General features: G+C 37.8%; 1 protein-coding gene across 1 annotated transcript; it reads left to right on the forward strand.

Annotated features, from left to right (window-relative positions):
• Window positions 1-3,371: 3,371 nt before the first annotated feature.
• On the forward strand, window positions 3,372-16,054 carry LOC137295398 (zinc finger protein 160-like). Its single transcript, XM_067826741.1, has 3 exons — window positions 3,372-3,574; window positions 6,679-6,914; window positions 12,825-16,054. Exon 3 carries the CDS (start codon window positions 13,237-13,239, stop codon window positions 14,929-14,931), a length of 1,695 nt encoding a protein of 564 aa, XP_067682842.1. The 5' UTR covers window positions 3,372-3,574; window positions 6,679-6,914; window positions 12,825-13,236; the 3' UTR covers window positions 14,932-16,054.
• The last annotated feature ends 656 nt before the right edge of the window (window positions 16,055-16,710 follow it).

Consider the following 16,710-nt stretch of genomic DNA (forward strand, 5'->3'; position numbering starts at 1 on the left):
AGTGAGTGAGTTTAGTTTTACGCCACACTCAGCAATATTACAGCTATATGGCGGCGGTCTGTAAATAATCGAATCTGGACCAGACAATCCAGTGATCAACAACATGAGCATCGATCTGCGCAATTGGGAACCGATGACGTGTGTCAACCAAGCCAACAAACCTGACCACCCGATCCCGTTAGTCGCCTCTTAGGACAAGCATAGTCGCCTTTTACGGCAAGCATGGGTTGCTGAAGGCCTATTCTACCCCGGGACGTTCACGGGTCGGCTTTGATGACGCTTTAGTTTGTTTCATTCATTCGACACAGCAACCCTATCACATTTCTAATATCTTGTCACCTCAAACATAAGTTATCCAAACATATGGAAAGAATCATCAGTCATACCAGTCCACAAGAAAGGTAATATTACCGACTGTTCTAACTATAGACCAGTTGACTTAATATTCGTGTTTACCCAAGGTCTGTGAGAAATGTATAGTTACACATGTTCTTAACTTCATGAGAGATAACAATTTACCTCTCACATTTACAATCTGGATTCATGCCAGGTGATTCAACAGCTTACCAACTCACGCATTTGTATAAATCTATTGCTCAAGCTGTAGACAACGGAAATGAAGTCCGAGCAGCATTCTGCGATATATGCAAAATAGTAAGGAAAATTAGCCGTATGATTAATTGCCTTGGTAGCTTTTAATACAGACTATCACGCAAACATTCGAAACAATGTATAAACCTTGTTTTTGCCTATATTTGACTATTGCTGTCACCTCTGGGACAATTGTACAAACGAATAGTCTTTGTCACTAGAATACTTTCACTTAAACGCCTTACGCACATCGTGCGGTGCAATTAGGAGTACGAGCCATGAGAAATATATCAGGGTCAACCATATGATGCCTGACAGTCGTTTTGATGTTGTTCGAGGGAGTGAGTGAGTGAGTGAGTTTAGTTTTACGCCGCACTCAGCAATATTCCAGCCATATGGTGGCGGTCTGTAAATAATCGAGCCTGGACCAGACAATCCATTGATCAACAACATGAGTATCGATCTGCGCTATTGGGAACAGGTGACATACGTCAACCATGTCAGCGAGCCTGACCACCCGATCCCGTTCGTCGCCTCTTACGAAAAGCATACTCGACAGTGTGCGTGTGCCACTACTGGGTGATGATCGACGGTTGATTGAACTGCTGGGTGATGGTAGACAGTTGGTTGAATTGCTGGGTGATGATAGACGGTAGTAGCTGTTGTAGTGGTGGTGGTAGTAGAAGTAGCTGTTGTAGTGGTGGTGGTAGTAGTAGTAGCTGTTGTTGTAGTGGTGGTGGTAGTAGAAGTAGCTGTTGTACTGGTGGTGGTGGTAGTAGTAGTAGCAGTTGTAGTGGCGGTGGTAGTAGTAGTAGCTGTTGTTGTAGTGGTGGTGGTAGTAGAAGTAGCTGTTGTACTGGTGGTGGTGGTAGTAGTAGTAGCTGTTGTAGTGGTGGTGGTAGTAGTAGTAGCTGTTGTTGTAGTGGTGGTGGTAGAAGTAGTAGCTGTTGTAGTGGTGGTGGTAGTTTCCGTAGTACAGGCGTACTTGCAGATCCTAAAAAACCCCTGTGACGTAAGTGTTAGGGAGGAGGGGTTGGAGTGGTATTTCTTTATCATATTGAATTGACGTTCAGACAATGAATTGGCCTCCTGAGTCCCCAGACTGCAATATAATTGAAAATCATGGAGAACTCTGAAAATCAGGCTACAAAGACAGTTACTTGAAACAAAAACCAAGAAGGATCTGATAGATCACGTTCATGGTATCTGGACATCACTTACTCCAGAGTACATAGAATCACTGTATTCTACTCTACCTAAGCCAATGGTCATCAGTTTTAGATTTATATTTGTTTAAAGTATGATAGTTTCTTTGACTAACTGTACATACTTTGGATCTTGTAATAAAGAGTTATTGAATTTCCAAAATCCTTCTTCCAAAATCTTTGTGTTTCAGATAGGGATAATGTTAGTGAAAAAAGTGAATGGTCTGAATCAATACTTGGGCATATATCACAGCTAGTAACATTTTGTCACGTGACTTACCTGTCCAGGTGGACGTGTGTACTGAACGGCACATAAATTTGCAATTAATGACCAAATATCAGTTCGCAACAGCAATTTAAAGGTACAGGGTGTTGAATGTGGGAAAAAAATTTACACAGCCATGTAACCTTCGAAAACACATGAGCATTCACAGTGGATCCAAACCTCATAAGTGCGATGTGTGTGACAAGACATTCACAAAACCAGGTGACCTTGAGACACACAAGAAGATTCCCTCCTGAGTCCCCAGACTGCAATATAATTGAAAATCATGGAGAACTCTGAAATTCAGGCTACAAAGACAGTTACTTGAAACAAAAACCAAGAAGGATCTGATAGATCACGTTCATGGTATCTGGACATCACTTACTCCAGAGTACATAAAATCACTGTATTCTACTCTACCCAAGCCAATGCGGACTTTACTTGCAGTAAGTGTCTGTATTACTATCTACTGAAAATAGCAGGTAAGTGGCTTCAGGCATTATTTTGAAATCTAACGTTATTTCTTTACCGTATTTTGTGGTCGTCGTGATTATATTTTATGGCAGGCAGAGCGTTGACCAATGAGTTGCGGTCCCTAGGTCTTATAATTGTGGGTTCGGATCCTGTAGGTACAGATCACAGACTGGATCTGGTGTCTAGGTTTATCGGTGGCAAAACTGCATTTGTGGGTTTGACCAAAGCTGTAAATATCTAGGCTTTCTTTACACATCACGTTCACACGCGTACTCAGTGATGTTATGTTAGTTCTGTTCAAAACAGCCTTAAACATATCATTCAAAAACGTAGAGGATATTGGATTTACAAGATTGATAAAATGCAAATGATGAAGCCAAGGAGGAAACGGATGTTGAAGAGAAATTAAGGGAAAATGTGACAATTCGTTTAATTCCTTTGGAAATGTTTCACCTGTATAGATACATCTTACCCTTTCTCATATGTATAACCACTGGCTTCTAGTATGCTCGCAAAATGGAATATCACCTACTTTTTTAAAATGGTATATAGATCTATTGTGTAAAGATTCCCGTGGTGTAGAGCCCGACTGTTCCTCGAAGTAACCTAAAACAAGAACATTGAAAGATTCAATAACAATATGCACGCACGCACTTTGAATTTTAAATCTACATTGCGCATAGTTAAAAATTAACATCATGGTGTTGATTTGGTGACGATCAAGTGATCTCTAATGCAACCCCTGTGGTGTGGCAACGTATAAGGTCACGATAAAAACAGACTGGCCCAGGGTCTGTTGAACTAACAGCCTGGTCCTCTGAACACTCTGCGATAGCGCTACACCTGCCTTTGCTATGATGAGGTAGCCGCCAGGGGACCAGCTCGTAGAGGACAGGGGCATAAAACCCAGTCTTTTCTAAAAATAGCAACAGCCACGCTCGCAAAAGAAAATCAGGTCGTGTAAGGTTCTAGATCTACCTTCCTTTCACCCTGAAGCCCAGAGGTCGAACATAATGGTGGCGATCACACGTAAGAAAATGCAAGTAAATGTAGTTCAGTTAGCCAAAGGCCGTATTCCCACGAAGGTATACGCCAACGTGTAGCGTACCAAGCTTACACTCATAACCCATGTCATCCCATCCCCATCCCAGGGAGGGATAGGTCTGCGGACATGCCAACTAGCGAGGGCCACCTCAAAGGCATCAGACCCAACAACAACAGCACAAAGTTTACATAATGGCCACTGTGAAAGATTATTTCATCTTGGCAATAGTTATACTGTGTCAAATTTTAGGTAGTACAAATTTGACTTAACACCTGTTACATTTTGTCAACAAAAGGGTTCAATTACTTAGGGGGGCCTGGGGTTGCAACTCTGAAGTCCTTAGTATGACGTGGCATGATGTCTGATGAAAGTGTCATGGTACCTAGAGGAAAAGATCTTACAGCCTATGAGAAAAAGGCCATATGAAGTTTGAATTCAGAAGGCAAGAGTGGAAGTGAATAGGTAAAATAACAGGAATCAAAAGGTTTACTGTCTGTAAATTCCTGGTGAGGTATTTTTACAGAGATATTTTTTCTAATAAGTATAGCCAGAATTTCTGCACATGAGATAAAGATATATGCTGATACAGGATCTCCTTGACAACAGCCCCTGGAAAAAAGGTGCTATAGGGGAAAAAGGTGCTGGCAAATCCATTCACAAGTACACTTGATTTCATATTATTAAAAAAAGTTCTAATCCTTTTCTGGTTCTAATCCACCTCTGAAAACTTGGTCTGAAGTTAAAGAATTTCAATACATTTAGGATAAAATTTCTGGCAACTGAATCAAAAACCTTTTCAAAATCAATCAGAACTAATAGTCCTGGTATTTGATAGGATTCTGTGTACTCCATTGAATCGTAAATTAACCTTGTGACCTCACCAATATATCTTCCTGGTACAAAGCCCTTTTGATCCTCATTTATTATTAGTGGAAGTATCTTTCCCATTCTGTTGACTATAACCGCTGAAGCAATTTTATAGGATGTGTTTAAGAGAGAAATTGGCCTCCAATTTTTTAAAATTGTTTTGTTTTGTTTCCTTTTGGTAGGCATGTGATTAATTCTTGTTTCTGAGTAATTGATAGATTTTCATTTGATATGCATAGTTTAAGGAATTTATCAAGAATATATTTAGGTCTAACCGAAAGAATTTGTAAAATTCTGCTGTAAAACCATCTGGTCCAGGACTTTTGTTGTTTTCCATGTTTTTCAATGCCTCTAAGGTTTCTACATATGTCAATTCACCCTCTAAAGTTGCGGCATTTTCTTCATTTAGTTTTGGTATGTCATACTTATTTAACAGAGAATCAAGATTAATTTGTGTGCAGTTTTCATTTTTATAAAGTTTTTTGTAAAAGGTTTCTGTTTCGCTTAGTATTTCTTCTTGACCTCTAATGGTTGTTCCATTATTTTTGAAAATTTCTGACATGGATTTGTTTTAAAAATTTCTAGATTCCAAATTCCAAAATATCTACTTGGTTTTTCTCCCTGTTCTACCCATGTTCTATCTCGAAATAATGCAACAGTGTTTCTAGATCAATGATTCTCATATTATCCTTTTTTTTCTTTGTTAATGTACAATAAATTGTTAGGCCTCTAATCTCCATAAGAATCATTTCACATAGTAATTGATCATTAGTTTGGTATTTTGTATTTTGGTCATCAGTTTTAGATTTATATTTGTTTAAAGTATGATAGTTTCTTTGACTAACTGTACATACTTTGGATCTTGTAATAAAGAGTTATTGAATTTCCAAAATCCTTCTTCCAAAATCTTTGTGTTTCAGATAGGGATAACGTTAGTGAAAAAAGTGAATGGTCTGAATCAATACTTGGGCATATATCACAGCTAGTAACATTTTGTAGCAGATTATGAGAAATGAAAAAATAGTCAAGTTGAACTTGTTTAACTGGATTAGGCTGACGCCTGGTAAATATTCTCTCGAAGGGAGAATAATTTCCTGAAACATTATCGACAACCACAACTTCAACTTTGAATTTAAAGTTATTATTAAATAAAACAGCTGTTCCTCTTGCATCACTTTTGAATGATGTCATATAGCACTGATTGTAGCCCCATTGTTGCCTAATGATTTGTTCTTGATCTTTAGTAAAATGCACATCATGTAGACAATAAATGTTGGCTTTTTTCTTCGCAAGAAGCGAAACACCTTATTTCTTTTAAAAGGATTATTTAAGCCCCTACAATTTAGAGACATAATCTTATTTTTTTCTTTTTCAACCATTTTCAAGGGTACTAATTTCTCTGACCCATAATACTATGTAGTCATAAAAATGGTATAGGATGGGATTTGTGAAAGTGTATTTATCAGTTGCATATTTTGTGGATTTTTCATTGTTTTGTATATGGAAATAAGAATTCAAACATCTTTAAAGTATTTATGTAAAAGGCACTTCCAGCATCTGAAAACCAAGATGAATTTATGGTTTCTTTGGTACACTCTTTGTTTTAAGACCCGTGAAGGTCCCGAGGTAGAATAGGCCTTCAGCAACCCATGCTTGCCATAAAAGGTGACTATGCTTGTCGTAAGAGGCGACTAACGGGATCGAGTGGTCAGACTCGCTGGCTTGGTTGACACATGTCATCGGTTCCCCATTGCGCAGATCGATGCTCATGTTGTTGATCACTGGATTGTCTGGTCCAGACTCGATTATTTACAGACCGTCGCCATATAGCTGGAATATTGCTAAGTGCGAGGTAAAACTAAACTCACTCACTCACTCACTTTGTTTTAAAGAAACTTGACATGGTTCTTTATTCTTGGAGAACTACAGTGGAATGTTTAAACATAACACTACTATTTCAGGCATTGTATTATTATCCCTATAACACCGTCAAAACAATATATTACCATTAGTGTAATAGCTAACTTACCACAGTATACACTTAGAAGGGTATATTTACCAGAAATGTCTTACATAACTTTCAACAATGATACTTATCTTTAGTTGTGCCAAAGTTGATGTCAGTGTTATTAGAACAGGTCACAAATGGGTGCTTCCAACAACCATTTTGCAAGGACATTGGATTGCACAAGGCAAACTGTAATTTGGCTGTTTAATTTAAACCATTTCAGTTTGGCAAACTTGACATGTGATTGACCCAGAAGTGGACTTCCCAGAGTCACATTACCACAAGAGGATTGCTATCTGCGGGTTATTCACCTACGCATCTAGATGTTGACGGTGACGTTATCAGCAGTCACATCATTGGGTCATCGCTTGAGCTAATCCCCGGTGACAAGATGACTTTGTGCAGCTAGCATATAGGCCTACCTACCGCTGCATGGAATGGCCCTGATCTTCCAGCATGGTAAGAGCCATCTGCAATGGTCATCACTGCGTTGCTGTTTATTGTTACAATGTCATTTTGCTGATAAAACGTGTATTGCAGCATGCTTCAACATACATTTTCCATTTCATCAGATTCGAAAGAGTTTGTTATTTGTATAATATTGGAAGAAACACAACCTGTGTACTTTTTTTGCTTCTTTTCCACTTGTAGAGAGTGAAATTATCAATCTTCAATAAATAGTCCAGTAAACATTAACATCACTCATTGTATCATAAAATCAGGGCAAGTGGAAAATTAGTCAGTACAAGTTACTTTCTTTTCAACTTATTTATTTCATTATTGATGCTACACACATTTTGGTATTGTCTGGTTTATGTAGGTTACTAATAACAATGATTACACGATGCCATTTAGAAAGTGGTCAAATGCAACATATGTCATATTTGGAATTTCACTTTCTTAGTAAAGTACAAATTCTAGTACTTTTTTTTCGGTTGAGTCCCATCCGGGATTCGAACCCGCACCCTCAGAGTCAGGCACCTAATCGCCAGCACACAAAGTCAGCCGCCTAGCCCGCTCAGCCACCGCGACTTGTGGGACGTCGCGGTGGCTGAGCGGGCTAGGCTGCTGACTTTGTGTGCTGGCGATTAGGTGCCTGACTCTGAGGGTGCGGGTTCGAATCCCGGATGGGACTCAACCGAAAAAAAAAAAAGTACTAGAATTTGTACTTTACTAAGAAAGTGAAATCCCAAATATGACATATGTTACTAATAACAATGTTCATTTATCTACGCATGAGCAGTGAGTAGTTGAGTCACAGTAACATAGGGAATGAAAAGTTATGTGTTTTAACAAATGTCTTGTGTTTAAGTAGCAATACAAGTAATTGCATTAATCTTTCTATTAGTTATTAACAGATGTAGATCATATAGCCTAAGAGCAATGTTTCAATGTCTTATTGCCATTTTCTATTATAACCTGTTCAAGCATGACCAACACTGAATAATCAGAAAGTTAACTGAAGCCGTGTATTCCCAACATATTCAGGTACTCAATTCCGATTTGGGTAAGTACATGTGGATACTCGATTCCATTTTTTCCCACCCATCCCAGCCCTAATTCACACATCACAAAAGTGATAGGCTATGAGAGTTAAAATCACTGCAAGTATTTTACATTGTACATGTTACAAATATGGATGCCATCGGAAGACTAGACCCAGACATGTCAAGGGGATGTCACATTACCATTTGTGTATTGACCTGAAATTAGGGCGGGGATGGATACTCGCATTCTCAAATCTGTGTTGGGTACAGCTCTAATCGAGTCCTATTTCAAGGAACTGAGTGCCCGTGAAGGCAGAGAATGCTGTAATGACGGATACTTGCATTTTTAAATCCATGTCAGGTACAGCTGGAATCGAGTCCTATTTCAAGGAATTGAGTACCTGTGAAGGTAGAGAACTCTGTAATGACAAGGGCATATGACTCTAACCAAGAACAAAATGGAGGACACGCAGACTGAGTTGAGTGTTTGGGCTCATTTGACCTTGATGCAAATGGCAAGACAACCAAATGCTGACTCTGTGGTACCATGCTATGTATTGAGGAAGCAGTACAACTTCAGTGTACAAACATCTTGCACTAAAACACAATGTAAAACATAAACTGTGTTCATTGCTTGTCAAGTTATTTCCTTAAAGGTTTAAGATTACATTGAATTTTGTCTGTACTTTCTATGTTATTTCAATCTCATGAAACACAGACTTTGCTAATTGTTAAAGCAGAATACATTCACTGTTAAAGAGATTGCAATTGAATGATACTATGTGTTGGCAATATCAATTCAAACTAATGAATTAACAGAAAAAAGAACTTTTATTGAAAAAGCACATTCATATCTGCAAGTACAATGCTTGACTGATTATTATTACAATAAGAAGGAACATTATTCAAAATAGAAGTGCATCTCACCAAACTCACATATGACAAAATTCAGTTTACAGTACCTGTTATAGTTTAACAAATGATAATCAGCATACTGTTATTCCAGTGAAGATTCGAATGTTGACTTTGATACAAATTTAAAATTATATTGAAATAACAGGTTTTTTCATTGAAGCATGAAAATGTAGCATTTAGATAATTTTCTTATCCCATCATTCAAACAAAAGGATTTCAATGCTGTATTTAATAATTATCTGGAAGTATGAACATTAAATCACTATAAATATTTCATATACAGTTAATGTGTATTAATTATTTTTAATCACGTCTCTGTATTAGTCTGTATTCTATAGTGTGTAATAGGCAAAATGTAATACAAATGAGTTGCGTAACAGAGCAAAATGATCAGTCTTCTCTGATGTGAGCGAAGTATTTTGCTGTGTTGCTGAACTCAGTTACGTTACAGATTGCCTGCTATATTGTGTATACAATAGAATTCTCCAGTCAGTGAGTATAGTCAAATTTTATTCCATGTAAATTTACGTAAAGTCTACATGTGAAACATTATAGGTTCATTTAGAATATCAGTGGCTGTCTACAAGTTGAATAAAAACATGTTTTTTTTCCATTCACACATGTACATATTTGGTATTGTTGGGTAAGTGGAGGTTATTACTAATGACTAATTTTTCTCAATGAGTAGTCAAGTCACAGTAACAACAGGAACTGACAGTTCTGTGTTTTAATGAGGAATGTAATGGTGTAACTCTTTATATTAGTTAACAGGCCTAGGTGTAAATTAAATAACCTAGCGTGTAGATTAAATAGCCTAACAGGTGTAAATTAAATGACCCAACAGGTGTAAATTGAATAACCTAACAGGTGTAAATTAAATGACCTAATAGGTGTAAGTCAAATAGCCTATGACCAATTTCAGTGTCTTACTGCTATCCTTTTTCATTTTCTTTAATAATATCTGTCAGGTTGTGATTGACTATTCAGAAAGTTGACAGCACTGTATTCCTTACATTTCCAGGTACTTTGGGTTAGACCATGCAGGTACTCAGTTCCATTTTTTCCTACCCGTCCAGCCCTACATAATATGACATGAATGATGAGAATTGAATGAAAACCATCCTGGCTATGTTGTTAACATATGACGTAATCTTTCAGTCAAACTAAGTGTGCATTTTATGACAGTGACAATACTTTATTACCCCAAGGGGAAGTAATTTTACATCTGAAAGTGACCACATGGTTGCATAATAAAAAAAATGACATATAGGTTAATAAAACCCTAAACAGCACAGTAGACAGACAAAGTTAACAGTCATTTATAAGACAAATACTTGTGGGAATAAAAGAATTTTGAACTCTTTTTGTTTTGAAACAGGGCATTTGGTATTGGAGGAATGAAGATGGTATTCAGGAAATATAACATGGCCTGGATGAGATAAAATTCTGTCAGTGAAGTTAAGATCACAAGAATTAAAAAGAGAAGATAAATCCAAAACAAACATCTTAGAGATTTTCTTTGAAATGAAAATGATTTTGTTAAGATGGATTTGCTTTTGACGCTTTTGAACTGAAAAAAGTTCAAATAATTTCAACAAAATGATTAAAGGAGAGCATCACTTTATTGCTTATGTTAAATGATCATCTCAGTCTACACATAAAATACAATCTTTGCTGTCATTTCTTGCAAGTACAATCAGTGTTTGGACCCCAGTAATAGTGCCAGATATTTTTGCTGCTTTACAAATTCAACAAGCACAGTGTCAGTGTTTTGGTGTCTAATATCCACTATGAGTTTGGTACCATATAATTGCAGGTAGTTGTTGCCACTCCAGTGTACAAAATCCATTACGTTGTTTCTGTTTTGGGCTTGTGTCCCTTTAATAAGAACGACAAAAGCCGCATGCATCATCTGCAGATATGACTGTCAGACACTCAGGGTTACGGTTTACACAATCATTGGTAGAAAGATTCAAAAGCATGGGCAAGATGACACAGCCCTGAGGTGTTCCAGTGTTTGTTTAGTTTGTTTGTTTGTTTTTGTTAACATACCCATAATGCCAATACTCAATCACTTAACTTTGAACCGGTCTGAATTTCAATCTCCTTTTTTGTGGACTTGACAGATGCTATACAGAGGATACTGACAACATATAACTAGCTTGCGACATGTCACTTTTCACCTTTATTTCTTGACATTTTCCCTGATAAAAGATACTTTACCAAAGTGCAAACAACTACTCAAAAAGTCCAATTTCATAAGTTCATCCACACGCCGACATTTCCAAATTCCCATCAGCTTATATCAGCATCCGTCAACATTCACAATGATAGCCAGTTTTGTTCATTTAAATTTCTTTTTTCTGAAACAAATTCCAATTATGAATTGTTTCAATATGTCAGCGTTTGAAACAGTTTGTCAGTACCTATGATCTGTTTTTCCACAGGTAATTATTTTCACGTAATCAAAAACGTGTATGAAAACATTTGTACATATGTAAAGGGCATGGAAGTAAATTTAGATAAGTCAAAAATCATGTACTTTACTAAGAAAGTGAAATCCCAAATATGACATATGTTGCATTTGACCACTTTCTAAATGGCATCGTGTAATCAAAAATCATTGTTTATTGCAGTGGTGTTTATCTTGAAAAGGTGGAAAAACAGTGATGATACCTTGCAGTTGTAGTATACTTATGATAATGTTAGGACTATTCCATATAGTGGTGTATCAGTGTTCAGTGTAATGCATTCCTACGTGAGGTTTAGGCATCTAATACAATATGGTGGATGGGTGTTTGTGTTATGCATTCCTACCTGAGGGGTAGGCATCTAATCCAATATGGTGGGTAGGTGCTCAGTGTGATGTATTCCTACCTGAGGGGTAGGCATCTAATCCAATATGGTGGGTAGGTGCTCAGTGTGATGTATTCCTACCTGAGGGGTAGGCATCTAATCCAATATGGTGGGTAGGTGCTCAGTGTGATGTATTCCTACCTGAGGGGTGGGCATCTAATGCATTATGGTAGCTAGGTGTTCAGTGTTATGCATCCCCACATGAGTGGTAGTGATCTAATCCAAGATGGTAGGTAGGTGTTCAGTGTAATGCATTCCTACCTGAGGGGTAGTGATCTAATCCAGAAAGGAAGGTTGATGTTTTGTGCAATGAATGTGTACCAGTACTTAAACTGGTGGTACGTGTGCTTAGTGGTACATGTCTGGAATGAAATGAGAGAATTTCATAGCGCAACATTTTTGTATATCCTTACAAATGACAATACTACTGGGGCTAAGTGGAATAATAATCCATTTATTATTCATTGCTTTTGCACAATGGAGTATATCTTTTGGCTGCACGCCGCTTTGCAAGACGTCACTTTAGCTTTTGTTTTGATAGGATGATGAACTAGTCATATCCCTTAAATATGTGAAATTGGTAAAATTATGGATATTAATCAACTGAACTCAATTCACTGTGAGGCTGCAGAGAGGATAAATATATGCCCCCTCTTTGAAGTGTTTGCCTGAGGCATAAAAAATTTAGAAGTCACTGTGACCCTCTGGTGTGATGAGAGGGAGTCATGGACGTGTTTTGGGGTGGCAACTTCAGTTGAGAGCTTTCCTCAAGACAGTAAATGTGATTGTTAAACACTGACCAAAAAAGGAAAAAAAAATAACAAGTCAGGTATTTAATCTGCAGTGAGCAGTTAAAGAGAAAACATCCTCTGTCATAAAACCAATCATTGCAGTAATCACAGAGAATCTGAAGTTCTGAGTCAGGGCAAACACTGGTCATTGTCATTGTCCACACTGAATATTGTAAAGCACTCTCCTATGTTGTATTTAGTGTGTTGTGTGAGAACACATTTTTATAGGATCAGGTTTGTTGTCATGCTACATATCATTCCATCATATTGTGTGTGGCCCCTACCCCATAAGAGTGTGACAGTGTTTCTTATGTTTTCAGTAAACACCATTGTCTTCTTGTGTTAATGATGGACGTTGAAGCAATCCACAGAAAGTTTGTTCTGTCACTTAAATATGAAATCTGTTGAAGGGGTGTGCTGGAAACATGAGATGTCAAGAAAGTATTATTGACACCTTGGAAATATAAATGATCTCAAGGGAGAACCTATAATGGACCCTTGAAACAGGTAATCTCGTGAAAGAACCTGCTACTGGAACCATGGAAATGGATGATCTTGTGAAAGAACCCTTTATTGGAACCCTGTAACTGACGGTTTGGAGAACATAAAAAATATAGTTGTCCAACCAAGCAGTCTCATAGACATGTTATGAGAGCTCGGAGACATTTTTCTAAATCAGGTGACTTGAAAAGGCACATGTTCTGAACACATTTGGGCAATCTTCAGAAACACATGAAAATTCACAGTAGAATGAAGCCTCATATGTGTGTTGTGTGTGATAAAACATTTACACATTCAGGTAGCCTGAAGAATCACATGAAGATTCACAGTGGTGTTAAGCCGCATAAGTGCATTGTGTGTGAGAAAACATTTACACAGTTGGGTAACCTGCAGACACACATGAGGATTCACAGTGAAATTAAGCCTTATGAATGTGATGAATGTGGGAAAAAATTTACAACAAGAGGTAATCTGCAGAGACACATGAGGATTCACAGTGGACTCAAGTCTTATGAATGTGATGAATGTGGGAAAAAATTTACAACAAGAGGTAATCTGCAGACACACATGAGGATTCACAGTGGAATCAAGCCTTATGAATGTGTTGAATGTGGGAAAAAATTTACACACAATAATCTTCAGAGACACATGAGGATTCACAGTGGAATCAAACCTCATCAATGCATTGTGTGTGAGAAAACATTTTCACAACCAAATGACCTTCAAAAACACATGAGGATTCACAGTGGAATCAAGCCTTATGAATGTGTGGTATGTGGGAAAAAATTTACATGTTCGAGTAGTCTGCATGTACACATGAGGATTCACAGTGGAATCAAACCTCATCAATGCATTGTGTGTGAGAAAACATTTTCACAACCAAATGACCTTCAGAACCACATGAGGATTCACAGTGGAATCAAGCCTTATGAATGTGTGGTATGTGGGAAAAAATTTACACAGTCATGTACTCTGCAGGTACACATGAGGATTCACAGTGGAATCAAGCCTCATGAATGTATTGAATGTGGCAAAAAATTTACAAGTTTGGGTAATCTTCAGAAACACATGAGGATTCACAGTGGGATCAAACCTCATCAGTGCATTGTGTGTGAGAAAACATTTACATTATTGGCTCATCTGCAGCGACACATGAGGATTCATAGTGGAATCAAGCCTTATGAATGTGGTGAATGTGGCAAAACATTTGCACAGTCAAATCAACTGCAGCAACACATGAGGGTTCACAGTGGAATCAAGCCTTATGAATGTGTTGAATGTGGGAAAACATTTAAGTATTCAGTAAGTCTTCAGGAACATATGAGGATTCACAGTGGAATCAAGCCTTATGAATGTGTTGTATGTGAGAAGAAATTTACATATTCAAGTGCTCTGCGGCAACACAGGAAGATTCACAGTGGAATCAAGCCTTATGAGTGTGTTGAGTGTGGGAAAAAGTTTTCACTTTCGGGTAATCTGCAGGCACACATGAAGATTCACAGTGTGATCAAGCCACATCAATGCACTGTGTGTGAGAAAACATTTAAGGACTTGAAAGGACTGCAGACACACTTGAGAATTCACAGTGGAATCAAACCTTATGAATGTGTAGATTGTGGGAAAAAATATAAACATTCAAAAAGTCTACAGGAACACATGAGCATTCACAATGGAATCAAGCCTTATGAGTGTGTTATATGTGAGAAAAAATTTATGTATTCAAGTGCTCTGCATGTACATGCGAGAATTCACAGTGGAATCAAGCCTTATGAATGTGTTGTATGTGAAAGAAAATTTACATATTTGAACGTTCTTCAAGCACACATGAGGATTCACAGTGGAATCAAGCCTTATGAATGTGTTGAATGTGGGAAAAAATTTACACAAGCAAGAAATCTGCAGAGACACATGAGGACTCACAGCTGATTCAGGTGATGAGGTTTGCACAGCACTTGCAGGTAGAAGACCAAATTATTTCAATTCTGGAAGAGGATGGGGTGGTCCTCAAGGATTTCAGATCAGTTGTGGATATAATTAAGGTGGAAACAATGTGAGCTTTACGTGAAGGGGAAAGGGTCAAAGGGACATGAATACGACCGGAAGAGTAGGTTGCACACCTAGAAGTTTGGTGTGCAGTTCCTATCGATATTTAGTTCGTGACTGTCAACATAATGTTGAAAAGATGGCAATGATGGTAGAAGATGTACAGGAGTCTGAACTTGAAAACATTGTGTTGTATACAGTATGAGATAGGTTTGAAAGACAGTATGAGAACAGAAAGTAAAGAATCACAAATTGCCATAATCCTGGATTCTGCTTGCTTGAACTCTGTGGGCAGGAATGGATGGACACATACCTTATGACACTGGATGAAGAACAGATGAAACAAGTGAATTCACAGCCAGGGTATAAGGTTTTCAAGTTTGGTGGAGGTGAGAAACTGAAATCAGTGGGCTCTTATACAGTACCCGTATCTATAGCAGGTGGTGATGTCAGGATGAATACACATGTGGTGATGCCAGATGTTCCCTTTCTTTAGACAATGAATTTCATTAACATGATTAAGGAAGCTAGGGTGGATCTTGATCTTGAAAATGATTCAGCTGAAGTATTAGGGAAGAAAATTGTATTAAATGAAACTTCATCTGGACATTATTGACACTCAGGTGTGACTGAGGTAGATGTGAATGTAGTCCAGATAAGTTTCAAAGTTTGCTTGAAGATCCATATCGGAAATGTGATCTGTGCAAATGATATGCATCTCCGAAATCTGTAGTTGCTTCACCGATGACAGTGTGTTCCAAAGAGAAGGTGTACATGGACCCAAAACAGTGGAAAAAGTTGTACATAGTTCACATTGTGGGTATGTGGTCAATAATCACAATCCCCTGCCTTCATACCTAGAGAAGCATCTGTAATGAATGGAAATATGACATACAGTTAAAGTTGTCCTGATAAGACCATTATAATTACTAGTTGTGTGGAATATTCGATGAGGTGTAACATTGACATAGAGATGCGAGTAACCAGTAAACTGTCGTCCCAGCAAGCTGTGTTTTTTTTGTCTCTGATCATGGCATATAGTGGCGATGAGGATGTGAGTGTTCTGCTGTGCTGCTGAGCATATACAAGTATATGCCTGAATTTGACTCTACTAAATGCACATGATGCGAATGGTGCGAAATTCTAGGACATTCGTTAGTGTCCACTGAAGATGTGCATTGTTGTCTTCATGCGGAGAGAAAACATATTAATTGATACGAGCTATATATTTCAGCCTGATTTGCCATTAGATGGTTATATGACGAATTGACAAACATGTTAAAAGACCGTTATGCTCCAAGACCATCATAAATTGTGCAAAGATTTATGTTTCATTCACGTTCAAGATGAAGGGGAGTGTAACAAGCTATGTGGTAGCTCTATGACAGCTACTTGATGGTTGCAATATTACAGCTGAATGTCATGCTATGCGACAGAATAGTTTGTGGCATTGGAAATTGATAGCCGAAGTTACATTAACTTTCGAGGATGTATTAAAAACTACCACAGCAATGGAAAGAGTTGATAGAATTCTGCAAGACATTCAGCATGAAAATAACCATGATCCAGTTCATTTTTTACATGGAAGAAATGCCAGACAAGGTAACCAGGGTAGTATGCCAGTTGTGAGATCCAAACAGAGTACTCAGCAACCTTGTTTTC

The sequence above is a fragment of the Haliotis asinina genome, chromosome 1 (genome assembly GCF_037392515.1).
Source record: "Haliotis asinina isolate JCU_RB_2024 chromosome 1, JCU_Hal_asi_v2, whole genome shotgun sequence".
Taxonomy (NCBI): Eukaryota; Metazoa; Mollusca; class Gastropoda; order Lepetellida; family Haliotidae; genus Haliotis; species Haliotis asinina.